General features: G+C 42.0%; 4 protein-coding genes across 5 annotated transcripts; 1 reads left to right on the top strand and 3 right to left on the bottom strand.

Moving 5' to 3' along the window:
• Positions 1 to 3,563: 3,563 nt before the first annotated feature.
• hes6 (hes family bHLH transcription factor 6) lies at positions 3,564 to 5,621 on the bottom strand. Its single transcript, XM_053437369.1, has 4 exons — positions 5,329 to 5,621; positions 5,158 to 5,244; positions 4,947 to 5,028; positions 3,564 to 4,432 (listed from the first exon to the last, which is right to left on the bottom strand). Exons 1-4 carry the CDS (start codon positions 5,404 to 5,406, stop codon positions 4,026 to 4,028), a joined length of 654 nt encoding a protein of 217 aa, XP_053293344.1. The 5' UTR covers positions 5,407 to 5,621; the 3' UTR covers positions 3,564 to 4,025.
• A 2,384-nt stretch (positions 5,622 to 8,005) lies between these two features.
• itm2cb (integral membrane protein 2Cb) lies at positions 8,006 to 12,990 on the top strand. 2 transcript variants are annotated; one of them, XM_053437368.1, is made up of 6 exons: positions 8,006 to 8,271; positions 10,139 to 10,276; positions 10,386 to 10,574; positions 10,689 to 10,799; positions 11,013 to 11,163; positions 11,788 to 12,990. In XM_053437368.1, exons 1-6 carry the CDS (start codon positions 8,185 to 8,187, stop codon positions 11,877 to 11,879), a joined length of 768 nt encoding a protein of 255 aa, XP_053293343.1. In that variant the 5' UTR covers positions 8,006 to 8,184; the 3' UTR covers positions 11,880 to 12,990. The 2 variants fall into 2 exon arrangements, with proteins under 2 accessions (XP_053293343.1, XP_053293342.1); XM_053437367.1 differs by having other exon boundaries at positions 8,008 to 8,271; positions 10,383 to 10,574.
• On the bottom strand, positions 12,991 to 17,878 carry LOC128454122 (G-protein coupled receptor 55). Its single transcript, XM_053437366.1, has 3 exons — positions 17,333 to 17,878; positions 15,851 to 16,622; positions 12,991 to 15,188 (listed from the first exon to the last, which is right to left on the bottom strand). Exons 2-3 carry the CDS (start codon positions 16,577 to 16,579, stop codon positions 14,985 to 14,987), a joined length of 933 nt encoding a protein of 310 aa, XP_053293341.1. The 5' UTR covers positions 16,580 to 16,622; positions 17,333 to 17,878; the 3' UTR covers positions 12,991 to 14,984.
• Positions 17,879 to 19,486: 1,608 nt separating this feature from the next.
• Positions 19,487 to 26,046, bottom strand: snorc (secondary ossification center associated regulator of chondrocyte maturation). The gene is made up of 3 exons (XM_053437372.1): positions 25,880 to 26,046; positions 20,615 to 20,782; positions 19,487 to 20,506 (listed from the first exon to the last, which is right to left on the bottom strand). Exons 1-3 carry the CDS (start codon positions 25,953 to 25,955, stop codon positions 20,397 to 20,399), a joined length of 354 nt encoding a protein of 117 aa, XP_053293347.1. The 5' UTR covers positions 25,956 to 26,046; the 3' UTR covers positions 19,487 to 20,396.
• Between the last annotated feature and the right edge of the window lie 948 nt (positions 26,047 to 26,994).

Genomic DNA, 26,994 nt, shown 5'->3' with positions numbered 1-26,994 from the left:
GCTTGGATTATCAGCATTTAGTCTAAGTATCAAAACTACTATTTGTGCAGAAATGTCTTTTTCAGGATGTTACATTGGATAATCTTTATGTAGGATGTTTATTCTATATATTTAAGCTGTTTATATATGACAATGTCCTATTTTGTGACATAAAACTAAGTAATGTTCTGCGGAGCCCCGGTCTTGATGGAGGACGTGCAACACATACTATAAGCTCTGTAAGTTATATAATTTCTTCTAATATTGAATGATGCAACATTTAATATTGAAACTCTCCCTCTCTGGTATTTGGAGCAGCTGCAGTGCGGCTATAGAAGTTCTTTCTTTTAACAGGAGTTCACCAGCGGATGTGGCATCGTGTCAGTGTTCAGCTGTGAGGCGTTTACTATCTCTGACATTCAGGTTATATACTGTTATTCCAGTGCTCATGTGAATGTTTGTAACACTCCATGACTCATATATGTATAAATATATATTTTTACATAAAAAAATTCTGTTTAATGTCTGTGTTTTTCAAGTTATGGCGGAGGACCGGGTCACTAATAGACTATTCGCTGTAAAGACTAAGTTGTGTAATTAGGACACTTCCCAGTCTGGACGCAGCAGTTTATGGTGGGTGTTGAATGTAAAGTGGAGGGAATATGGATGCCCTGGCCAGTTTTAAAAGTGTGCCACATGACACTTGAGAGCTGGTCCGATGTCGCACCCTCATAAATATGGAGAGGAGCATCCTGTGGCAGCCACTGGGAGCCAGGACAAACGTGTGTTGGCCTCAGAAGTCCGACTTTAGGGTTATTGCACGGGTGTAAAGCAGCTCAGACAGATGCCAGGTAACTGTGGAGACTTCTTCACTTTGATGCTGAGTCACTTTAAACTACCAGGAGGAAGAAGAAGAAGAAGAAGAAGAAGAAACCGAATTCTTTTCTCTCTTTTCTCTTATTCATTTGTCTTTTCTGTTTTTTGAACAGACACTGACAGCAAATGCACCTTCTATTTTTGTTAAATGCATTCCTCTTATTTGTTTTTCCCTTTTTTTTTAGAAAATAAAATAAAATGTTGCCTACTTTAAGGTGCGGTGGTAGATGTGTTCATTTCGCTCATATTGGTGACACGTGACAGGTACATCGCAAGTGTTAAACCGGACTAATACAAAACTGATGATCGATTAATGAGTGTCAACGACCCAAGCAACTATTGACTGTTTGCAGCAGATCGACGCTTGACAATAGGGATCCCTTGATCACAGGCTTGAACTGGTTTAAACTGCGTCTGCACAAATGCGCTTTTGCACATTTCTATCATGAGATTTAAAAACAAGAATTAAACTGCGGTGTTTTCTGAGCTCTGCAATGACCGCAGACTTTTATCCTCCTCCGTGCTGAAGTCGTGACGTTCACCTTCCCCATGTAAATGAGTGTGTATGTGTCCCGGCAGACAGACGCTCAGTAGCAGGCCTGATCAAAGCGGCTCCTGTTCACACCTTCCAAGTGTGAACATCTACAATCTGCCCCCCCGCAGCGGCCCCTTCACACCTCCAGACACCCCGCAAATCCGGTCTATGGCCACCGCACACACGCACACACACATTCAAGTCACAAGTTCATCATCCCGGGTGAAACATCTTTCTTAGATATATTCAATAAACATGATATCAATAATCCAATATGGGAATTGAACTGTTAACACTATTGTACATATCATTTAGTGAGCTGGAGTATCAAGGGAGAAGTAATGAGTAAAATATAAGATCCTGTTTTATTAGTCCCACAATGGGGGTATTTACTATATTATAGCAGTAAGAGTCAAATTAGGCATCAAAGAATAAGTAACATACAATACTTAAGTGTAAGGAATTACAGAAAAATTACAAAAAAGAATGGAATAAAAACTAGTCTATGCAGTATCAAACATGTAAAGATAGTGGCCTATATTTGTTTTATTCTTTAGAAAAAATATTTCCATAGTGAAAGATGTAGGCTTTATTATCTATATTATGCATATTATCTGTATAATTTAATTTCTATTTTTTTTAGTGCCTTTTTATTTTACACCTCATTTTGATTCTCTTCTGCAACAGTAAGTGAATTTCCCCGGCGTGGTATTTATCATATCACCACAATGCAAAACATATACTCACTATTTGCATGATTACACCTTTATTATCACACACTGTTTCATTGGATGTGTAGGATTGAGGTGTTGTATCCAATCTCTGTCCTAACTACAGCTGTCAGAAAGCTGTAGATACAGTCTATGTACTAAAAGCTAGTATAATATTTTGTGTAATGTGCCATAAAATGGTAATATACAAGTAATATAGAAATATCAGGATGCCGTAGCTGATCATATATAGTAATAATAACATTAAACTCTATTTATATAGCACTTTTCTTAACAATGTTAAACAAGGCAGTTGATTAAAAGGCCACAAAAACAGTAAAATAATAAGGCAGATCTCATTTGAGGTACTTTCTGTAAAGTTGCTGTTAAGCAGGCGTGCTCTGAAAAAAAGAAGTAGTAAATGTAGCTGGCAGATTAATATATTATAGAAGAAAGTATTCCTGTATACTGTAGTGGGGTTTAAGTGTAAAGAAACATCAAATACACATGTAGAGTAACAGCACAACATACTGAGCCTCTTTACTTGATCTCCTACATACTTGTGTTGAATGAATGAATATACAAATGTTAACTACAACCATCTAAGGAATAATACTTAATTACTCCACTTGAGCACTTAGTTAGTCTCTGGAAACATGTCGTGTCATGACTAATACCTCAAAGCTCATTGTATTAATCTTTTTTCTTGCTCGCTCGTCGTTTTCACCAGTTCCCTCTCACTACGGGTGTTTTAAGGCCCGGGGACAGTGAGAGAAACGACACTCGGCGTGAACATCACAGGAACACCACAAGAGACATTTCACTACAGACGGATTGGCCCAGGATTGCTGCCTTTTCTTATTCATGTGTAGCTGTAGGAGCTCATGGTGCAGAGGATCCACACAGGTCACATCTCAGGATCCGCAGACACAGGCTTTCAAAGTGTCTCTGTGAATTAGCATGGCTTCCTTACCCCCCCCCCCCCCCCCCCCCCTTCTCCAGCTAGTATAAGGTTGTACACACATTCTTCTATATATATATATATATAAAATTAGAAAAAAATTACCAATTAGTCATAAGCTCTGTGCTATTCGACCTAATACTACAGATTGTATTGGAAGAAAGTGGTTGTTTTGTTGCTGAAGAGCCCAGAGTCATGACTGAGAAAGTTATTTTCGCTCAGTTATTTTAAAACTCGAAAAGCTGAAGATATAAAACCCACGTGTCAAGTCCTCAACGAGGCCTATATAAGGAACGAGTGGATGACTCACCTCACACCTCACAAATGTCTACGATGTGCTGAGGGATCTCGGAGAGATGCTGCACACAAATGGCGAACAGTCGCAGAGTAATAACTAATATCTCGTAAACAGCTGCGGGTGGGTGGTTAGTGGGAATCCTTTTGTGTGAAATGTGTCTCTCTTGGAAGAAGCTGCTGGATCAATGCGATTCAGAACAAATGATTTGTTAAAAAGATGTTTAATGAAAAGCTGAAAATCAAGATGAAGTAAACCTAATAACAGACACAATAAAAAACCCTTTAAAATATACTAAATATGAAATAATTTACAAACAGCTAACAATCAATCTCTAGGGGGACAGCTATCTTCTATACAGCTCAGTCATAAACAAGTAAATATTTACATATGCAATTACCCCCTTCACAGAAGGCTAGGCCTATATATTTCCAAATGAAGACCCTCACCTCTACAACACATTTAATAACGAACCTTAAATACATTTTTGTATAATTGTAGTTCCAGAATAACTTTACAAAGAGCTTCTAAAATACCTTCCATCAAGTTTCACCGAACTCCGCAGTGTTTCGTTATTTACTGAGACCTAAACTCAGATCCTACCACAAACAATATTAAAAAAAACATCTACTACACTTTGAAACATGCTGCTCCTTTTTAGAAAATGGTCTACCAGGGTCTCCACACTGACTTGGAGTAAGTTATGGACACATCCTGGCCGTCAGCCTCCTCTGACGAAGAGACAAGGCTTTGCTCCGAGTCTGTGTCATCCAGGTCGGAGCAGAGGTCGTCGGTGGAGGTGGTGGACGGAGCCGGAGACACCAGACAACTCTCAGACAGGGACCAAGTGCTGTGGCTGCCGGGGGGGCTGTCCGCCAGGCCGCCGTCGGGCAGCATCAACCGGAGCTGGTCCTCATCGTTCAGGGGCATGCTCTCCAGGAGGTGGTTCAGCAGCTCTGCGGCCTCCGCCTGGTCGATCCCGGGGCAGCTGGACACGAAGGCGTGCACATCCTGCATGCACTGGATGTAGCCCGCCGCGAACCGCTCGCAGGCCTCCCGGTTCACTGCATCCACTTCTGGGTAAACACAGAGCATCCACCATTCAAACAAGTTTCCATGATGCATCGGCCCATTGTTTATTTTCTTATTTAAACCAGGAAAAATCGAGACAGCAACACAAACAAAGTATAATTTAAAAACAGGTGAAAAAGATAAGCAGGAGTTACAACATAAAACAAGAATTAAGTAACAAAACAAACAACTAAAAAACAACATCCCAGTGATTCCATTTCTCGGTCTTTTGTATATACGATTAAATAGCATTAAATGGTATTTTACAAACTTCCATCTTTGTTCAGGCTCATACAGATAAGAATATCAATACGCCGTTGCTTTTATGAACTACTTTATCAGACTAAATAACTATAATGCTTGGGCCAGGAATCATATATTACAAGTATGGTGGATTTAAAAGTCAGTTTTTAAGTGAAATAAATAATATATTAGAAGTATGCTGAAATTAAAAGTTACCAGTTTAAGTGAAATGTGAACTTGATTTGACTTTGATTACTCCTTTGAAAAGTTCTTTACCTTGAGCCCTGTTCTTCAGGAGGTTCTCCACTCGTTTCACTGTCATCTCCAGCACCTCCGCGTTCTCCATCTTTGATTGCAGCTGCGCCGGGAATCAAAGACAAAAACAAAGTGAGCGACACCAGCTTAACGAAAACCAGCACACACCGGTGGAGCTACTGGCCCAGAAAGGACCCCGCATTGTGATAGAAACACATCCACGTTGCCTTACGTCTGTTTCCGCGACGAGAACTCGGAGTTCCTGCAAACTTTCATTGATGCGAGCTCTCCTCTTCTTCTCCACCAGGGGCTTCCTCATCTGCCGGCACGGTACAAGGAGAGAGCTCTTAGCCATAGTTCACACAGAGAAGTTCACTACAAAGCGGCCTCGGGGAGTGCTTACCTTCCTGTCGGACCTGCCGCAGTCATCACCGTGTGTGTTGCAGTCATCACCGTGTGTGTTGCTCCGAACGGGGGCCATGTTGGTTGGGGAGTTTGACCCGGACGCTGCCGCACTGGAGCCCGCAGAGGACCGGAGGTGGGTGTTTAATCCAGAGAGCCGTTACTGCCCGTTGGTGGGGGACAGATGGCCGTGGGCTTGCGGGGAGTCTGTGCTCGTGAATGCGGCTCCGAGGGGGCGAGAGCCGGGTTTATACCCCCGCTCATTTACATATGAATGGCCGTGAAGGACACGCAGCGAGGGCGCGCAACGCTCGTACCCGCCAGTGGTCATGTTAGCTTTTGTCCCGGTGTGAAGATCCGCACGTGCACATGAAAGTCTGCTGCTCCTCTGCAGCGGAGACACACAGGTTCAAAGATGGAGCTGTAGTAAAACTCCTTTTCCCCCCCGAGTCACTTTCATTGTTCTTGCCTTTATTTATAAACAAATGGACCACACATGATACAACAATTGGAAACAATACAAAACTCTCAACAATAAAAAAAACACCAACAGCAAACAATGCAAACTTCACAACAATAACAAGATAAACAAGAGCAAGACGGACTGCTTGGTCCTTCATTCCCACTTTTTGCACATTTGTGTCACATGCACTTCACAATATGACCTTATATGTATGTAACAACCGTTTTCCTACTCGCTGGTGCAATCATCCTGCACCACTGCACTTTACTTTATAACATTTCTGTGCAAACCACCGAAAGGTGTAAATGATGTACATACTCAGCATTTTGTATAAAATTTGTATTCTATTGCCTTTTTCACAACTGAATATCCGTGGTTTATGTCACACCTTTGAAAACAGCCAGTACAAAGCACTTCACAAAGAGGACAGAATAAAAAAAAGGTGAAAAAAAAACATTATGGACGACAAGAAGTAATACAATAACATTTTTAAATCAAAGACAGCTATAGTACTATAATACAAAACCACGTGTTACAGCAGCAGTTTGTCAAAAAGTGGTGTGGACCAAATAGCAAGTGAAAGTACAAAAGGGAATAGAACACAAACAATATAGAGCTTTGAAAGTAATGTGGGAAGAGAACCTAGTTTAACACAGCAAAGTGGCCCTTACGCCTTTCAGAGTGCTCACACACCACTGTGGGCCATATATCTGCCAATTCTCACATTGCATCATTAGTCAGCCAGGCCTATTTCATGCTTGATTGTGAGTCATCAAGCCTCCTCTGAAGACCAGGCTAATGCCCCACTTCTGTAAGGAAGATGAGAACTGTTTGTAAAGTACCTCACTCACATGTGTAAAAGAGTCTGAACCCAACAAGTGGCCTGAAGCATTGCTGAGTCTGGTGCGGTGGAGAAACAGACGGGTAATCCCCGCTCACTCATTTCTACTGTCAGTATCTTTATGAGTAGCCCTTTTCAGCCATTTTTATTGATTTATCATCAACTCCAATAACATGTAATGTCCATATTCAACACACTGTGAGCTATATCTCTACTGAGTCACCCAGACAGACTGTCATGACGCTTCTCATATGGTGACGAAGGCCGCGTGTGTGTATCCCTGTGCAAATTTGCACGTGTTGTGCAATTTGCATGTGGAAGGGGAATGTGCACGAGTACATGTAGACTGGTTTGCAGGCATTTCCACTGTTATATTATTGAAGTGGGGCCCGAGGGAAGATGTTTTTTTAGTTTGAGTATAGTTATAGAACTTTTTTTTACTGCATTTGACCATTCAAGCAGGAGAACGATTCTTCAACAAATAAAACCCCACTTTCAAACCACAGCCAGTGACACGTTTAAGAGAATTAGTTTGAACGTCCACTTAAAGGGATCGTTCCCCCAAAAATGAAAACCACTCGATATCTTCTCACCACTATGCCGAAGGAGGAGGAGGAGGGGGGAATGTTTGGGTCCTCAAAGCACTTTCGGAGTTTCAGGGGTAAACAGCTTTGCAGCCAAATCCGATACTCGGATACAATTGAGGTAAATGGTGACAAATTCTTCAAACGTATAAAAACAACTAAATATTGGATCTAGCTGCAATGTTGTTTACCCCTGAAAACAGCCCATTACACCTTCAGTGGACTCAAACACTTCACCAACCCCTCCGTCGGAATAGTGGTGAGGAGATAATGAGTGAATTTTCATATTTACCTTTAAAGTATACACAAAATGTCATTGCACTGCTATATCACTGAGTAATCACTGAAACTAAGACACATTGTTATTAGTACTGAGTCCATGAATTATTACCACCACTAGTATCAGAAGTAGTAACCTGGTGCTAACTTTATTGCAGTGCAGCAGTTATCTGAGAGTTGGAACATCCCTACGTTTCCGGATGATAGTGATGATAGTGATGAGAAGTCTGACATGGTTGAGAAAAAGGCGATGCAGTTTTAAATAAATACGGAAAGCACTACCATATCTGGCACTAACCTTCACAATAAGAGCGTGTGATATTTTGCCAGAAGTAAAACTGGCAATAAAATGCGAACTTCTCATTCCAGACAGCGTCAAATTAAACATGGCTTTTTGTGTGTTTACCAAAGAGGACACAGACCGTGTTTCGTGTTCAATTGAAGCGTGTTAACCGGACGAGGGCTCTTATTTTGACAGCGGCGAGGCGGCTTTTCCTCCAGGCCCACACAGCGCTCGTTCGTCAGAGGAGACGCGCTGCTGAGGTCACTGAGTCCCGGGGGCGACGCTGCTCTGCCGCTATAAGAACCAGCCCGGCCCGGTGCAGAAGGAAGCAGCGCAGCGAACCACAAACGAGACAAAGCAAAAAGAAAAGAATCGAACACTTACACTCACACACCGAGCAATCCAACATGGTGAAGATCACTTTCCAGACAGTTGCGGCGCAGAAGCCCGACAAAGAGACGGACGGGGACAAGATCATTGTGCCTCTGGCTCACGTGAGTGTGCACACTTTATTTAGTTTTTCTTTATGTTGTGTGTTTGTGTGTCAGGACTGTGAAGCAGCCTCTGCTAAAGCTAAACTGTTTATTCTCTCCTGGGATGTTTGATTTGTATTTGCACCGATTATCACTTGACGTCTTTTTTATCTGTGCAAAAACACCGTTGACATATTTCATTTAAAACAAAAGATGCAGCTGCAGACATGGAAACAGATGGAAATCAAAGCTGATGTTTTGTTATCCTGTTTTCTCTCGGTGCATCTTTCAAATCCCACTGTGCAGTGATATCATAATAACAGGGGTCATCTCAGCCTGGGGATGTTGACATTACGTCACCCTGTTTGCCTCTGGAAGGTGCACCCAGCAGATGTGCAGTCCTGTGTGTGCCCTCAGCACAAAGGCACACCCTCGTTTTAATGGGGTTATACAGTTTTTACAGAGACAGGAAGAAGCTCATGTGTGGGAACAGCCTCAGTGTTTATCCCCTCTGTCCTTTGTTGGAACGAGAACACAACAGAGCTGTCAGATGGCACTGCAGCAGCATTCAGGTGACGTCACGGGGTGTTATATCACGTGAATCCTGCAGGTCTCGCTGGAGAGGCCAGGGCCAATGAGAGAGAATGGTAATCCAGGATTACTGTCTGTACTGTCTGTTGTATGTAAACACGGTCTAAAGACAGATAGGCTTTTAATTCTGTGTCTGGATTGGCATTCATAGAAAGACAGAAGTCCGCGTTAAAAAAAATGGACACATGCATCAGTTTGACTAGCTGTTACCAATTCCTCATTTACTACACAAAAAAAATAGAGTAGATCTGTAATCAGAGAAACAGAGCATAATCTGCAATATGGCCATTTCAAGGTCCTTAGTTCAAGATCAGTGATAAATAGATAGATAGATAGATAGATAGATAGATAGATAGATCAGAGCAAGTCAGGAAACCTTTTCAACCTTTGGTATCCTCCCCTCTGGGCTACCTCCCAGAAATCATACATAATTAGATATCTGTCACATAATGGACGCCTGTCTAAGCCTCTTCCTGTGAGTAAAGATCACTTGATGATGCATCCATCACATCTGCGAACCCGTTTCCTAACCTCTTACGTCCACATTGATACAACGCATGATGTCAAGGGCTGCGTGTGTTCTGATTGGCTGCGACAGTAGAGGGCCGGCGTCAGAGCCAGTGTGTGTCGCTCTATTAATACGTCCGCCTCTGCTGAGGGACTCCCGCTCCACGTAGATGCTCCCATTTCAACTTTGTCTGTGGGTAGCTGAGAAATAACTGCAAATATGGAGCGTGGAAGTATCGGCCTCTAAGAATAGACCCAGACGAACACGTGCCAGCATCTTTTCGTCAGAGCCTGGCACAATCTGCTCTCCCCGCTTCCGCTCTCCATAGCAACAGTAGTAGGGAGAGGCAAGCAGATTGACTGAGAGACTGTGGGTGAGCATCTGGCATGTCTCATTCAACTCCTTCCTACGTCTAACAACTTGACTAACAACCTGGCAACCGCCTGTCGTCGGAATTAACTCTGTTACGATTTTGGACCTCGTACAGGAAAGCACGGCTGGACGTGAAACTCTGCTGACGCTCCATCATAGAAGTGGCGATGATTCATTTCACGCTGTCGATATTTCTCCGAAATGTTCCCAAGTAGAAATAGAGTTGGATGAGAAAGCTTAAATCACACTTACACTAAGATATGGCACAAAAATCGATGCCACATATTTTTCCTGGCTTTATTTTTTAGTCGTCTCAAGAATTGAAAATAACAACGATAAAAGATCCACATTCCCGGATAACCCTCTGACTTCACATTTACCTGTCCTCTAACCAGTATTTTTCATTCTTTTTAACAGGAGCAGCTGGTTCTTCCTGTCCGGTCCAAGAAGCCGTTTCCGACCGGCCTATGCTGCCTCACCTTCGGCCTGGTGGTTTTCATGTCAGGACTGGTGCTGGCCTCCGTCTACGTCTATCGCTACTACTTCATACCTCAGGTCAGTTCGCTCTGCCTCCCTCTCCTCTTTATTTCTCACCGACAGTCCAGGATATATATAAATAGCTTGGTACCCACACTAACTCATCACTGTCGCATCCCATTAGCAGATCCCAGAGGACAGCTTGTTCCACTGTCGGGTGGTCTACGAGGACTCGGTGTACGCTCCTCAGAGGGGCCGGCAGGAGCTCGAGGAGAACGTTGGCATCTACCTCGACGACAACTATGAACAGATCAGCGTGCCCGTGCCACACTTTGGAGGCAGCGATCCCGCCGATATCATCCACGATTTTCAGAGGGTAGGTTCAGGCATCTTTATGTTGTTACTGGTTTTCCCCTCTTTACATGTTCTTGTTTACGTGTTTAAAAATATGTCCGATTTTAACCCTCTTTTCTTTTTTTATCCGTTCCAGGGCCTCACAGCTTATCACGACATTGCTTTGGACAAATGCTACATCACCGAGCTGAACACAACCTTGGTGATGCCTCCACGTAACCTGTGGGAGCTGCTTGTCAACATGAAGGTGAGGACCTTGACCCGCCTCATTCGCTGTTAGTGGTGCAGCTCTTGAGCGAGAGAGAGAGAGAGAGAGAGAGAGAGAAAGAGAGAGAGAGAGAGAGACAGAGAGAGACAGAGAGAGAGAGAGAGAGAGAGAGAGAGAGAGAGAGAGAGAGAGAACAGCGTTTCTCCCACAGACAAATCGATTGAGTGATTCATGTGTTTCTCTTTGCCACAGAGGGGGACGTACCTACCGCAGACTTACATCATCCAGGAGGAGATGGTGGTGACGGGGAGGGTGAGGAGCATGAGGCAGCTGGGCCCCTTCATCCACAGACTCTGCTATGGCAAAGAAACCTACCGCCTCAAGCGCCGCAGCCAGCACCGACGTGAGTACACACATTCATTTCCTTTTTCCTATTCTGGCGACATGAGACGCTAAAAAACGAGTCAACTACTGCTAATTTATCACCCTCGTTCACACACCACTCGTGTGAGATGTGGACTCTTGTGACGTATGCAGGGAATCCAGCGTTCAGTTTTCGCGTGTAGGAGTGAAGTGAGAATTAGTGATAATGCAGAAAAATACAACCATGACCAAATAGGGACTTCCTGGTCATACTTCATCAGTGTCAAACTGTCCTCTAACGGTCTTGGCGCCTGGTTATCATGTCTGTGTGTGTGCGTGTGTGTGTGTGTTTGTGTGTGTGTGTGTGTGTGGGCACAGCCTGGGAACTTCCTGCTCTGTGACTCACTCGTATTCGCCGTGGACACATCCACACACTGTGGAGGTGGTAGTGATGCGTGCGAGCGATATCTCTTTGGCTGCCGCCTTTGATTGGCGTGACAGCTTTAGAAGGGATGTAACAAACTTCCCCTATATGGATGGGATTTGAGGGAATCACTTCTGCTGACGCAAAAATGGACAACGTGGGCACGGAGGTTGTACAAGTGAGATGTGTACTCCGATTCTTGGCACTGAACTGATTTTCTCCACGCTTCTTGTCTTCCAGGTATCGAGAGGCGTGAGGCAAAGAACTGCCACAGCATCCGTCACTTCGAGAACACGTTTGTGGTCGAGACAGTCATCTGCAGCAGGTTCTGAATCTGAGGCAGAAATCAGAGCCATCCAACACTGAAGGCAATTTCAAATCATACCTCTTGAATAAGTTAGTCTTTTACCTGCACTTTAAAAGCGAGTGTTTGTCCAGCAGTTTCAGTTTTAATTCCAATGTTTGTTCTATTGTCTGAACATGGAATACTCTAACTGTTCATGTTCAATGTTTAAGTCTTTTTTATTTTATTCAGTCAGTTTAGTCTGTATATTTGACGATATAAATGTGTTTGGATATATCTGTAGCTCGTCATGTTGTGCAAAACAAGTTCATGTGTTGTCACATTGATTTAAATTTTCATTTTCGACTCGTCCATTATTAGTAACCCAGTGCACTGTGGGTAATGGTAACGATGCTGTTTGCCCTGTGCACTCCTGTGAATATCTGTTTCCTGTTGTTGTTGTTTTATTTTGTTTGAATGTCAGAAAAATGACAAAACATACCTCATGTAGTTAATACGTTTCTTTGCTGGTTTTTGTCATTAATGAATGGTGTATATAATTTTGATTGTTCCTAAGCAATATCTACTGTAAATTCACTTTTCTTCTGGATTTCATATTGTTGCATATGCATAGATTTTTATCTGAGATTGTTTTGTGAAGGTTCATTTCTTTATGGTTTGTCTCTGTATTTCCTTTGGTGTCACACCGTCCTACTCCTGGGATACAAGCTTCAGACTGTAATTAGTAGCAGTGCTTTAGAGGGACAAAAGGAACCAAAGTCGGCAGTCAGCGATCCTATGCTTCGTGTTCTATACAGGACATTTAGAGAGAATGCTTTATAGTCTAGATCACTTACTGTAGATGATATCTAAGGCTAAAACTCTCTTCCTCCTCTTCACTTGGATTTGTACCTTGTTTTCAGCTCTTGCCAGCTCAGAATTCTTCTTACTTTGCCATTATTTACAACACAATTAAGATTTGTCCCAAGTTAACAAAAAATAAAAGATTTGGGGTGTCTTTCTAATGTGCATCATGGAGCCAATCAGTCTCTGTTGAGACCTATGATAAAGTGCTCACGTGTCATCGACCTGGATTTCCCTGTACAGTTTTTTTTTCTTGTAATATCTTCCTGCTTTAAGAATAAATAATCAAACTTGAATTTTGTCTTTCACGTTTTTATCTGCAACCGACTCATTCAAACATACACAATGTGAAGAAAATCTGGGCGGGGAAAAGAATGATGTTTTTTCCAAAGACGGATGATTTATTCTAAATCCATCAGGGAGACCAGGCTGGTGAGCCACGGGGGAATTTAAGTAGTTAACAGATGTATTGTCTGAAACTGAATTGACAAACTAGGCCTAAAACTTTCCATAACACACATCATGAATAATAATATGAAAGGAAGTTCTTGTTCATAAAGGGACAAGAACTTCCTTTCCTTTTTGAACTTCCTCGCAGCTTCTGTCAGTTTTATTCAGTTCACATGCTTTCGTCTTCTGTTTTTACAGAAGAGAAATCTGCAGCGTCATCGTGGTAAAAAAACACACACTCACAAGTAACAGGCTCTGTGGTTTCCACATTAATGCCATGAGAATATAAAAGTGCATTTTTCTTTGTCTTCAATGGCCAAACAGATCCAACGTTCATGTCTCAACATAATTGTAAAGTCATTCAATTGAATCTAATTGTGTAAGAAAACAAACCGTCAACACCATCTTCCTGTCAAGCTCTAATAAATACAAATTTATGCTCACATGTTTAATTTTACAGAGCCCACAGATAAAACTGCAGCTCAAGCTGGATCACTTCAGTCTTAAAAAGCAAAGAAATTAAAGAAAACTGGAGCAGAGAGGAGGAAGGTGTAAAACTAAAACCATCAAGACAAAAACAATATTTTACAGATTATACACCATGATAAAAAAGCATTCATGTACAGTAACCACCACAGCATCATAGCCTTTTAACATTAAGAAAATGCATATTCGTGAAGCTGCATGTTTTAAATAAAAATCCTAATAAAAAGTACATAGTGAAATGATATTTACATTTTGCATATTTTGTCAGTTGAAATGTAAAAACACACCAAACAGTTTCAGTTTCAGTTTCTACTCATAAAACGTCAGATTACTTTATTTTCAATTATTAGCCTCATCATTCAGATTGGGATTATTGATAAAGTATATTCATCCAAAAATATAATTTAAATAATTTAAACATGGCAAAATTATTTATCATAATGCCACCGGATTTATTTATGGATAATGATAATAGATTATGGGTACTTTAATGTAAATACTATTCTGATGCTATATTTACAGTTACTTATAAATCGGTGATAGATATTGTTATTTGCGTTACAATAAAAAATGTGCTGAAGAAGAAGTTAAGAAATTATAATTAAAGTTTGATAAAAATCGTTTGTTATTTTCATTTGCATTAAATTCACATGTTTCAAGATCACAACTAAAATGCGGTTATTCATATACTAGATAAATGAGTATTGAAATTCACTTTTGCATGAATATGGAAATTAATAAAAATTTATTTAATTGCTTAGGTCTAATTTATATACTGGCTTGAAGTTGATTTTTATGTATATCTGCATTTTATAGAGATGCGCGATAAGTCTATAAATAAATCACAAATAAATTAATATTTTAACCCGTCTCTAATAAAAATGTTTTGGTATCTATCGAACCAGATTAATCCAGAGTTTATCGTCCCCGATCTTTAGTCCAGTATGTTTGACTTCACTTCTTGAGAAAATAAAATGACTGTGCTCTTTAATATCCTGCTGCTTTCAAATGAATCACATCCCACATCAGTGTCTCGCTGTCAGTGTGTACGACCTGATAGTTCTTTGAGACAAGTCTCATGCTGTGGTATTTCTCTTTGAGGTTTCAGGAGGTGCCTCCTTTCTTCCTGTCATTGGACCTAATCACAAAAAAAAATTCCTAAACACGACAGCCTCAAAGTTATTCTCTGCTCTGTTTTCAATCGAGGTCGCACTCTCTGCAAGCCATTTCTTCAGCCCCTTGAAACACAGGCTCTTCCGTCCTTTCATAGCCCTGCTAAATCTCAAGAAGCCAGATCTTGTGTCAACTGGTCCTCCTGAGGACCCCATCATGCTCTAACTCAAACTGTCCTTCCTCAGACCTCTGATGTGCTGAACGTGGCTCTTCTCTGGCTGATCGACATCCTGAAGTTGTCTTTGGAGCTCCTCACCTCGTGGGCGATGAAGTAGTAGCAGAAAGCGTCCAGGCAGCAGGTGATGTTGGACAGACACATGGCTACCTGTATGAACACGCTGATCCTGGTCTTGTTGTCACAATCCTGAATGACTCCTTGGTGCACCTGCGATTAGTGAAGGGTGAGAGGAGCATTTAGGAAACTCTGCTCTTTACACGTATGAGGAGATGTTATGTTTTCACCTCTGTCATTATTTGTTTGTTAGCAGGATTACACCAACATTACTGGAAACATGAAACTTAATGGAAGGAACGATGGACCCTTATGGGTCAGGGTAGAACCCATTCAAGTTTGGAGTGGATCTGGATCATGGGGAAGATCCAAGACTTTTTTTGTATCACTCTCTCTTCAACATTGCAAGATAGGCATAAGTGTTTCGAGTACACAAAGGATCTATGTGACGTTACTTTTATCATCAATAGGAGTCCATCATTACAAGTGCACCAACTGTGCATGTGCCCTCAGAAAATGAATATTATAATTATGTATATTTTGTATGAAACCATTCATTTGCTGAGCCAACAGTTTTATAGTAGTGAGAGAATATGGACATTTAAACATCCACAATATTGCAAGATCTGTACAAAAACCTTATCTGCTATGATTTACTGTACAATATGATAAGATACGAGGGCGGAACAAAAAGCTCCTGAACAAGCTTCTAAATGGGCCTTTAAATGAGATTGTTTTATCATCTTTGTTCGTTCCCTGCTTTAACTTGTTTCTCCCTTCATTTCAGGGTTCAGTTTACTTGTAGGTTCTCTCACCAGGAACTGCAGGAGGATGCCGAGGTGGCTCGGGGTGAAGGGTAACAGGAAGGCGGCGAGGCTGCTGTAGATGACCCTCACACAGGCCCGGCTCTGAGGGCTGTGCTCACCAGACTGCCGAAGAGCCCGGATGGTCTGCACTGAGCAGCAGACCACCACCAGGGCCGGCAGCAGGAACCCAAACAGCTGCAGGCAGATGATCACAGGGGGGCTCCAACCTTTGTTTGAAAACTCGTGGAAGCACTGGAAGTCCACCTTCGCGGGCTCCCTGAAGCCATGGACGGTTGGAAAGAGAACTGCCAGCACCAGCAACCACACCCCCACACAGGTCCCTAGAGCTGCTTTGGGCGAGCGCCGCCACTTGGCTTTATATGGGTGACAGATAGCCACCCACCGGTCCAGGGCTATACACATGATGGTGTAGATACTGCCATATATCCCGACAAAGTACAGGCTCTCCAAGACTGAGCAGAAAGGGTGGAGGGAGGCCGCCCAGTTGTTATTGGTCGCATGCATTTTGAAGGGAAGAGGGAAGAGGAGCAGCATGTCCATGAGAGCCAAGCTGGTCATGTAGATCGTGGTCTCGGTCCATTTTCGCATAAAGATGCAGAACACCACCAGCGCGACGACATTCAGGAACAGACCAAAGATGAATATGGGTATGTAGATGGCCAGCTCCAAATATTTCATCAGCTCGTCCACTGCGTCAAATGTGCAGTTGAATGTCATGGTGTCACTGCAGGAAGTTGGAGTTTGATGGTTGTGAAATTGTCTGTGAAATGAACGTGTCATTATTTGTTGCTCACACACAGAAAGTCATGCAGGATAAGAAACCTCTGAGTGGCGTGGGGACAAGTCAGAGCTAAAAAGACAACAATGACGAGCTCTGTATACTCAATGCATGTTTGAATTAGAAGTAAGTAATCAGGTATTGGTTTGTGTAACTTGATAAATGATTCTGACTTCAATTTGATAAGATTTAATAAGATTTTAAAGGAAGTAGCATGATCTTGAATCTTGATCTGTCAGATTTGGCACCTGCAGCCACATGTTAAAAAACTTGTAAGGATTTTTAACATGATATTAATGCAGCTTTATCTGATTTAAAACTGCAAAACAGTCCCACAAGGATAAGAGTCAAATAATAATCTAGTATATCTCCGAGGGGAGCAGCTGTGATCTACATTATTAGATCAGGCTCCAGATTATACTGCATGCTCAAAATTAAATCCACTGCTTTTACAAATTTGCAAATTACATACTGACAATATATCATGCTGGCTATAGAGGTAACTCCCTACACATCCATTAAAATGTAAAAGTTTTAAATCTTTTCTAAATATTTGCTTGTAACAAATATTCTACACTGATGTTCCCCTTGTTACCAACATCCCACTGAACACTTTAATAGTCTAACCTGGTGCTGTGTAATATCAGGAATCCTGTGAAGGGGAAAATATAAATATGAATTTACGTGCTTACCTCTCGGATGCCAGACTCTCCAGTGAGCGCAGGGTGTCTGGCAGAGTCTCTGCGCCAGACACACTTCTGCTTTCTCTACCTTTGTTTCATCACCACTTCCTGAGTCCTGCCACACATCATGCATGTGAACTCAGATGTGCATCACAGCCATTTGAAATCAGGGCAGAGGTAAAACTGTCCTGGCAGATTAACTGTCATCCATCTTATGTGCCTTCTAAAGATAATCAAATGGGCGGTCGCTGCAAAAAATTAAAAAGCAAATGTATCCAATACTCAAAAATAAGATTCAGGATTTTTTCTTATGTCCTCCGTCATTAAGTCTGTTTTATGAAAAATGTATAATTGATGTTATCAAACCACTCCCTGTTATTATATTTCCAATATGACACAAGAAAGTGATGTGTAGGATATTTCGTGCTTGGCGGAGGTATCTGCGCGCTACTGAGTAACTTATACTTCTAAAATGAAATAATTTGCTCCTTTCCTCTTATATTGTTGTAAATGGAGATTTATGGATTTTTAACAAAACAAACAAAGATTAAAAAAAACTCACAAAGTCCATTCAATCAAGAACTATGTGACAAATAACGTTTAAGGTTTTACCACCATAGTAGCAACTATGGGTTCAAGTCAAGTACAGCACAGTGCTTTAAGCTACATGCTAACACGCTTATTAGCAGGTGCAATGTTTCCTATGTTCATAATTTTTGTTTAATATTTTATGTAACAAAAAACTACAGCAGAGGCGTCAGGTATTTTGTCATAAACCAAAGTACTGCAGTATTGAAATGCAAATAGCGAAAGGCCTACTGATGACACTTGATTAGAAATGGAGGGATCCCTGTTAGCCGGTAATCAGACCTTTCTTCTAAAACAACATAAATCATCTCATGCCTGAGTGAGGAGAGTGAAACCGACTCATCGACTGACTGACCAACGTGTGGCGCCATGCAGCGAACATGGCAACAGAAAACAAATGAACCCTTGAAAGACTAAACACATACTAAATCACAAGGGCAAGATGACGTACGATTGAGGAAACTGACGTGTTGGCAAACACCACAAGTCTCTCGTGAGGGTTTTTGTTAGATTGTGGTTTATGTTTCCTCTAACTGGAATTTCCATAGAAAAACAAATGAAGTCACGCAGGTTTGCGTCTTCACGGCATCAGGTGTATGTAGGTTTTTACAAAAGTTAGTGTTGAAATGTTGGGGCTATTCCACGACTGTGTTCATCATTAAATTCCTTGGTAAAAACAAAACAAACTTTATATCAAAGTCCGGAGAGTTCTTCTCCAAAGTATAAATGTGCTGATGAAGCCGATGACTGGTATTTCGGTTCTGTAACAGTGGTTGGTCCTGTGATCAGTGATAATGGAAATCGCTCTTCCTGTCCCAGAGACATAAAACAGATGCGATGGAAGTTTTGGTTCTTTCAGTTCTGTCTGAGGCTGCTGAGAGATTTTCAAAGATATGATAGTTGGTGGTTTCCTGGTTTCAGATAACAAAGATGTATTTTAAGCGTGAGAAGATGCTTCTGTCGTCTTTTACTCAGACGCAACATTGCGAGATGTGTTAATGATAACGTTTTAACATTTTAACAAACCGTCCGTGTGCACAGCTGAGCTGGAATAAACCAGAGGGTTCAGTGTAGAATAATGTAACGTTACCAAAGGAGCCTTTTCATGCAGGTAAGTAAAGTTGGTAGCCACAGCGCCACCTACTGCTGAACAGTGAAGTACAGGCCAATCTGTCCCTTGTGGATAAATGACACCCTTTTTTGCATTTAAGATTTTCCTCTGCAAATGAGTTTGGTTGCAGTTTCATTTGTGTAGTTATTTAAGATACATTGATCCTCTTACATTCATTTGTTGATTTATTTGATTTGGGCGGTGCTCTTTTAAGAAAAATTGCATCGTTTTATTGTTATTATAGCTTTTAAAATCTATGTTATGGTATTTCATTGCCAGTATTTTTATTTTCAATTCTTATTCTCTGCTTACAGGTCAATTGTGGAGCACTTTGAACCAATTGATTGATTAACTGATTGACTAATAAAGACATTGTTATAATAATCAAGAAAACATACATAAATATAGTTTGCTGTGTTGACTCAGTGATGTCAGGGATGAGGAAAGCACACAGCAGTCACAGACATTTGGCACGTGGTTTATTGGATTCCCTTTCAGTTTAAAATCTCAAAAATAAAATAAACACAAAACTTCATCGAGGGCTCAGAGGGGAACGGAAAAAGACAAAAATATTTTGCTAAAACAACAACAGAAAAAAACTACAGTCACTTGAGAGCGCAACACACATTCGCCCACACTGTGACTTCCTGTTTGCTCTGCAGGTAAAACAAACGACCCTGTTCACATCCAGTGAAGGAGCCTTTTAAAAAACTGCTCTCTTCTTATTCTGACTCAAATGTTTGCACATGGTTCAATACAAACTTCAAAACGTGTACAGGGCTGACGCCAAGGGGAATATTTCAGAAATGATATTTAGCGAAAGGTAAACTCTATAAAAGACTATTAACCCCAGCAACACTCACACACACACAAACACACACACACAAACACACACACACATGCATTTCATGTACAAAGAGAAGCAAACTCTAAAGACACACTAAATGCTCACAAACATTAAAAGGCCTCTAGAGCATGCACGTAAAAAAAATAAAAATGACATGGACGAGCTACAGTTTCCACTGGAAGAGCCAGCCAGTTTCTAACATCATACCTTCAGGAACAAGTGAACATGTTGAGCAACAGTTATTGAGAGTGTGTATTTGTGTGTGTTTGTGTGTGTGTGTGTGTGTGAGGGTGTGTTTACAGGAGTAAATCTGTAAAATCGTCAGTCGAGGGACCTGCCACCATGTTCAGCATCTACAGGGAAGCGAAAGACGCAGCTCAGAGGAGAGATAGGAGGTTAAAGATTGAAATGAGAGGCAGAAGACACAAAAACACCCACACGTCCTAACACACACACGCACTAACAAACACACACACACACACACACAGGCATACACAAACACACACACAAGATGGGACACGTTCACTCTAGGATGCGGTGAACTTCCTCAGTGTGATGACGATGAGGGCGAGGAGGACAGATGCTCCGAGGAAGACTGCAATGACGATGGCTGTGATGGCGCCCGGCCCCAGCACCCCTGCACACACACACGGACGCACACACACACACACACATGAATACACACATATAAATACTTGAAAACGTTAAGTGGTTGTGCGTGTTCTATGGTTTGCGTCAGTTTTACCTTCCTCCTCGTCCACGGCCTGGGAGTGTGTGGCGTCCTCGTAGTCGTTGGTGAAGGACTGCTCTGTCATGTCCTGGAAGGGGTCTCGGGTGGTGACGTCACTGGGTGGCTCCCCTGACATGGTGTCCTGGTTGTCCCTGGTCGTTGAGGCCGGGTCTGCGACTGTCTCTGCAGAAGAAGAAGGAGAAAAAAAGCTCACCACTTGTACTTTTGATTAACGTGGATAAAACCATTCATCCCTGCACTGACGATGATTGGCTGTTGGGCAGTACGGACTTCCCTGTATGTTTTCCTTAAGCCAGAGGTCTTCAACGCTTTTCAGGCCAAGGACCCCAAAACTGGTGGAGAGATGGAGCAGGGACCCCCTACTATATACATTGTATAAAATTGTCTTTTATATTAAGCTGGGCCTAGTGCCATATATAAACATAGCTACCCTTGTTATTGTGCATTCAATACTAAGCTATTCAAATATAACACAGGCTCATATAGTCATGTTTTTAATTTAAACATGTGCTAGGTACAGGGTGGCCATGCCACTGCCATTTATAAACATACATCTTGCATACAACACTGAGCTATTAAAGTAATTCACAGATTCATGTTTTAATTTTAAACATACATGTAGAAGAGACAGTGAATCCTCAAGCCATCTCTGGATGACACACATACTCCCACATCAGTGAGATGTCGGACCCTGATGGGTAGCACACAACTTATCTAATCTTGGACGGATGGAGGCTGTCAGGCAGAGGGTCAAATCAGCCTCTCAATATGTCGGATGCATGTTAATGTGTATTCAAAGACATTTAAATTTGTGAAAAAAAATTGGTTAGAAAATAAATCTTTTTTTTTTTTTACATTAAAAAAATTCTAATCAACCAAACATTTCGCGACCCCCCTGCAGTACCTCCGCGGACCCCCTAGTGGTCACGGACCCCCTGTTGAAGACCTCTGTCTTAAGCAATAATTTCACTGATGGAGGTGCATGACCTTGCTAATGGCTCTGCAGTGCATGGCTGTACACATGGTTCTGTCTGTAGTGACTCCAACAGCCTGGCTCTTGTCTCACCAGGCTAACGGCTCAGAGCGAGGCATAAGGATGTCTTTGTGGAGGATGGACATTTTGTCCGTTTGAGCTACAGGTAGCCTCTCTACGTGCTTTTCCTTTCCACATGGGTTCAACCGAAAAAATGACCTCCTTCAACCCGGGGTTGGTTGATTAATCCAGTGCAGTACAAACAGCTTTAGGGGAGGCAGCGATTTGTTGAGTGTTTACAGTTTCTGTACAACTCTTTGCACTCTGGTCTGTCGTCTGTTCTCCCACCTTCCCAAATTGTCCTCAGACATTCCTCCCATCTGAGCACGAAGTTCCCCTGAGACTTTTCACACCTCTGCAGGAGCCAGAAGAACAGGAGTCTCTCCTCAAAGCCACAATTCCGTCTCCTGACACGAACCTTTGGAAAACGCTCGGTTGAAACCATAGAAAATGCCTCTGCCACTGCGTTTGAAATCCAGAGGAACGGGGGGGGGGGGGGGGGGGGGGGGAGATTTGAACTCCTACTTCCCCCTTGAAATAAAACAAGCCCACCCATTCACACGCTCAGTGATTCACTTCTCCTGCCCTCGACTCTGCTCATACCAACAAAACCGTAATCCAAACATATTTACACTCTGCATATTTAATGCAACATATTTACTTTGTAGCCTGTGACGCCCTCAGTGAACTCCTTCACCCCGTCTCTGACCAAATAAGCCTCAATTAACCGTCTCAAATCAAGTAGAAAACAAGATCACTAATAAACAAGTGTGTGTGATATCATTTCAAGTCTTTGTGCTGCTGATGGATTCTGATGCTGCTGCGTTGACTCTCTGCTTCCTGTCCCGCAGTCCGAACAAGGTCTGGAGGCCCGGGCCTGCGGCCAGCTCAGCCATCAATGAGGCCTTCAGCCCAGGGCACAAAAGGCAGCCTGTGCGGTCATGATGGGCGGCGGGCTGCAACCAGTAGCAGCCGGCCAGGCCCAAACCAGGCACCGGCCCGGGCACTGGATGTCAAACAAACATGTTTATTTAATCGTCGCTGTGTGTGAAGGGCTGTGCCTCCACGGACAGCTTGATTTAATAAGAGGGCAAAAAATAATAACAGCATGTTTTCCGATGGTGTTTGTTTCCACACGAGGGGTTTACTCAGGCTTGTAATTCGTGTTAAATGGAACTAATGTGACTGAAGCCTCTTGTGAGTGATGCAGCTCCATAAGCCTTTGATGGGAGCTCAGGTGTCCTCCTCCGTCAGCACCACCACACACATAAGTTCTTATGGGAATGGGTTATAGTCTGGATTCTGTTTTAACAATGCTAATAATAGAAACATGTCGTTTTTCAGACAGCTGACTTGTCATTCTTTAGGTAGTTTAAGTTAAGTTTGGTGTAAAATTCCTAAAAACTTTTGTTTTTTTTTATCATTTTTTCATTGTTTATTCCCGATTGACCACTTTTATCCACTACTTTTAATTTAGTTCCTTAATTTTGATGAAAAGTCAAATATTTCAACGGCTTTTGCTTTACTATTTCATTGACAGGGGTAGATCCAGGGACAGGGCCTTGGGGGACACTGACCCAAGCTGAATATAACAATACTAATAATAACTTTGCCGATTTGTTAAAAATATGTAGCTTTGCTGAAAGCTAGACATTTTACAGTAAACAAGGAATGACTTCAACGTGCACTGAATCAGGAATTGTTCTTGGATGTTAGACAAATAATTTGCCCCTCTGTGGCCCCCGATTCAGAAAAATCATACATCCACCCCTGTATTTCAAACTATTCTTACCTTGTTTTCAGTTCAAAATTTCAACTCATTTGTGTTAAAAGCATTACACTGATTTTTAATCCTGCTGGAGTGTTCATTATCCCAAACACATGTTTCATTTATATCTCTCTTCTAAGCATGTGCCCCTGGTTGGTCATCTTTGCACCAGACGTCAATCAAGGCCTCTCCTTCTTTGACACCAAACAAGTCCAGATTCATAGAAGCCTGGCAGACGCGGAAAAACACAGACGGCCATTTATTTGTTCCTCGGACCTTGTGGGTCAGGATTTCACACCAGCCAGAGAGATGACAAAGCGCGTAGACGGGTGCGTGTGAAAAACAACCAGGCCAGACACAGAGAAGCACGAATTGATGCAGCACTAACATGACATCGCTGGTATCGTCCTTCCCTCGCTTCACCCTCAGTCCACAGGTCGTGACCACATTTGCCAGAGGAGAAAACTTTTTTACAGTTGGATAATTGGTCTTGTGATAAAATAGCTGTGATGAATCCCTTTTGTGTATTGCAGATTATGACTGAGTCTCCCACACAGTCGGATCGGTCATTTTGAAGAAGATCAAATGTGAGTAATTGTCACAATGCTATTGCTTAAATCTTCTTATTTGGCCAAATCTCAGTTTGTTTCCCCATGATGAATCACATATCGGTGCTGCATGTCACGCTGCGTCGGTCACTGGGTCGGTGGGAGTCTGATTAAACATCATGTACTGTACATGGTGACCAATCAGGTCTATCAACGTTTGTCTCGTTTAAAGAAATATGTCAAATTTACTCAAATCATCAAAATACCTCCTCTGGGATCCATGAAGATAGTTCCACAAGTCAAATCAAATAAAAAAGTTTATCCCGGAGTGTTGTGAGGACTTATAAATATGTGTCCTCGGCCCCGGAGGTAAATTCTTCTGCAGTGGACGTCAGAGAACTCTCCCTCATTGAAGCTCTGAGTTGAGGTCGAGCTCTTGATGAGAAGCTGAGACACAATCTCACCAGATCCAAACTCAAAAACAGTTTTTATGACAGAGCCATCACTGACTGTCTTCTGTCTACACATCTGGATTGACTTGTAAGACAATTTTAAGGTACAATACTGTTTTTATCTCATTTACTATGAAATACTTAAGGACCATGCACTATTTTATCAGCTTTTACTTTTAATGTATAAATATAATCTATATCTTTCATCTAAATTTGTTTCTTTGCGGCCATCACTTATCCTGTGAACGTCTCGGAGATGCTCAGCACATTTCAAAGTACATTTTACAATGACAATGAAGGCCTATTCTATAAACTATATTAAAACCATGGCCTTTGGTGAATACTCGGATCTGACAATGCACAATGTTTATATATCTTCGACACCACTACTCAATGTATAAATCAGTCACGTATTTGTATGTGTTCGCTTCTTCTTTTCTCTAAATGTATTTTCTTTTTTCCAGGTTGGAGGTTCTGTACAACTTCAGAGTTTCTGTTTCTCTTCTGGAAGCCGTAAATCTAAATATAAAGCACAGAAAAAAACGTTCCTCTTTAGAATTGTACCATCCAGAGCAAAAAGAGGAAGAAAGGGACATTAAGGAAACCAGAGCAACAATGTGTTTGTAACTATGAGCTCAACAGCTCCTCTGGACCTCAGCTCTGGAGCTGCGCTGCTGTGATCTGAGATGATTTAAGAGGGTGAAGAAGAGGAACCGAGAAACGCAGATAGAAGTAATCTAAAGTAAAAGAAGGACCAGTGAGTTTGTTGCCTTTCTTGGTCGTTATCATCTCATCCTCCCCCTCCTACACCACCACCTGCACCAACACTCTCTCTTCACATGCACAAAATATACCCAGCACATGTGGACGGGTCCACTGCCTCAAATCCAACAACCGAGACGACACAGAATCATTCAGCTCAGAGTCCAAGGGGCTGCGGGTTTTCAGAAGGACATCATGAAAGCAACTGAGTCATCCTGTTGGTCAATGAGCAGCTTTCACGGCCCCCTGAGCTGCAACAACTGCATCATTTACATCACGCTGCACACATCCAAGCCTGTGTGTGTGTGTGTGTGAGAAAATGACACGTATACACACACACCTTTGATTTGATACCTTTACTCAACAGCTGCCTGATTATCTGCAGCTAGAACTATAAGCTCTTGGAAAATAGTAGCTAAACCTAAATGATCCACAAATTGAAGTAAACTAAAATGAAAACTAACACAATAATTAAAATCAGTTATTTTTCCTAAGAGGTTAGAAACTAGATTCAGAAGCTCTCCACAGTTTTAGATTTTAAGAGTTACGGATTTTTTTTATAAAAACCAGCCTGTGGTTTTAAATCGTCTGTTACATTTCCCCTGTAGCACACGCAGGCAAAGATGCACAACTGTCCCCCAGACACACAAATGAAATATTAAAACAAACCACATCAGTGAGCCTCCAGAGGTTTACCTGTGTGAACGAAGACGACCAGGAGGCCGAGGAGCATCAGCAGGAGCACCCTGCACATGCTGATGCTGTGAACCATGGTGTCTGTGGGGCTGACTGTCCGACAGGGAAAATTAAAAGCGTCTCCGAAAACTCCTCGAGCAGTGACTTCAAACGAGTGAATCGCCCGGCAGAGGAGCAGGAGAGGAGTATAGGGGAGCGCTGGGGGGAGGGAAGGGGTGGGACTGTAGGTGTGTGCACAGGATGGTCTGGACACTGTGGACTTTGTGAGAACCTCATCGCAGGGACCACCCCTCTCCAGATTCCTCCAGCAATAGTCGGTGTGAGGGGTAAACAATCAGTGGGTTGCATCACAAAGTCCCTGCAGGGTATTTTACTCCTGAAGGAAAGATCTAACGGTAGAAAGTTTGACTTTCACAATGACATTGGTGGAGGAGTAGTCATTTTTGAGTGAGGGAAAAGCCCATCTAGAGCACAAACCACCAGGGAGCAACAGTCCCTCTTATGAAACCACATTTAAATTCACTAGATTCTGATTAAGATCTTCACCAAACACTCGTAAATATCGGTCCCATAAATGTGCCGGATTTCTTTTATCAAGGTCCATCAATTATCTTGAAATGACAGAAAATTTGGAAAACTGTTAAAAGAGAAAAAAGGAAGCCTTGAAACGCTCAATCAGGTAGTTTTGGCGTAATCCTGTGATCACAAAAATTTACTAGAGGGGCACAAAAAGCTGAATCTCAACCAGGGATGATTGGCCACTTCATCCCAATACTGCAGATAAACGTGTAGCATCAGATATATTTGCCACATACTAAGAAAAGTTATATTAATATCAGTCCCCTAAAAAAAAAAAAATAAATAAATTAAAAAAAAAAAAAAAAAAAAAAAAAATCGAGATCCCTGATTCTGAGAAATCAATTAAAATGTTGTGATAATAAAGTGGATCCAGGTCAGGGGGCAGATTCCCGAAAGTGTTTGACATTTTTACTGACTTCCCAGGTGAGACGGCTTTTTCAAAACTATGTTGAAAAAAACACTTCCAGAATTACTTCTCGAGAGAGGAAACTTGCAACCTTACAAGAAAGAAGTCATGAAATCAGTGGTTTTTTGTT

The sequence above is a fragment of the Pleuronectes platessa genome, chromosome 13 (genome assembly GCF_947347685.1).
Source record: "Pleuronectes platessa chromosome 13, fPlePla1.1, whole genome shotgun sequence".
Taxonomy (NCBI): Eukaryota; Metazoa; Chordata; class Actinopteri; order Pleuronectiformes; family Pleuronectidae; genus Pleuronectes; species Pleuronectes platessa.
Note: the sequence above shows the minus strand (reverse complement) of the source record. Positions and strands in the feature narration are given on the sequence as shown.

What these genes read in the sequence shown, in the direction of transcription:
- LOC128454122 (XM_053437366.1), bottom strand. Translation starts at nt 16,579, where the DNA reads ATGACATTCAACTGCACATTTGACGCAGTGGACGAGCTGATGAAATAT. An exon ending in GCATCCTCCTGCAGTTCCTG is followed by an intron (nt 15,189 to 15,850) that starts GTGAGAGAACCT and finishes CACTAATCGCAG; the next exon opens with GTGCACCAAGGAGTCATTCA.
- snorc (XM_053437372.1), bottom strand. Translation starts at nt 25,955, where the DNA reads ATGGTTCACAGCATCAGCATGTGCAGGGTGCTCCTGCTGATGCTCCTC. An exon ending in GGTCGTCTTCGTTCACACAG is followed by an intron (nt 20,783 to 25,879) that starts GTAAACCTCTGG and finishes CTTCTTCTGCAG; the next exon opens with AGACAGTCGCAGACCCGGCC. An exon ending in GGCCGTGGACGAGGAGGAAG is followed by an intron (nt 20,507 to 20,614) that starts GTAAAACTGACG and finishes GTGTGTGTGCAG; the next exon opens with GGGTGCTGGGGCCGGGCGCC.
- itm2cb (XM_053437367.1), top strand. Translation starts at nt 8,185, where the DNA reads ATGGTGAAGATCACTTTCCAGACAGTTGCGGCGCAGAAGCCCGACAAA. An exon ending in GCTACTACTTCATACCTCAG is followed by an intron (nt 10,277 to 10,382) that starts GTCAGTTCGCTC and finishes GCATCCCATTAG; the next exon opens with CAGATCCCAGAGGACAGCTT. An exon ending in GCGCCGCAGCCAGCACCGAC is followed by an intron (nt 11,164 to 11,787) that starts GTGAGTACACAC and finishes CTTGTCTTCCAG; the next exon opens with GTATCGAGAGGCGTGAGGCA.
- hes6 (XM_053437369.1), bottom strand. Translation starts at nt 5,406, where the DNA reads ATGGCCCCCGTTCGGAGCAACACACACGGTGATGACTGCAACACACAC. An exon ending in GCGGCAGGTCCGACAGGAAG is followed by an intron (nt 5,245 to 5,328) that starts GTAAGCACTCCC and finishes CCGTGCCGGCAG; the next exon opens with ATGAGGAAGCCCCTGGTGGA. An exon ending in TTCTCGTCGCGGAAACAGAC is followed by an intron (nt 5,029 to 5,157) that starts GTAAGGCAACGT and finishes TTCCCGGCGCAG; the next exon opens with CTGCAATCAAAGATGGAGAA.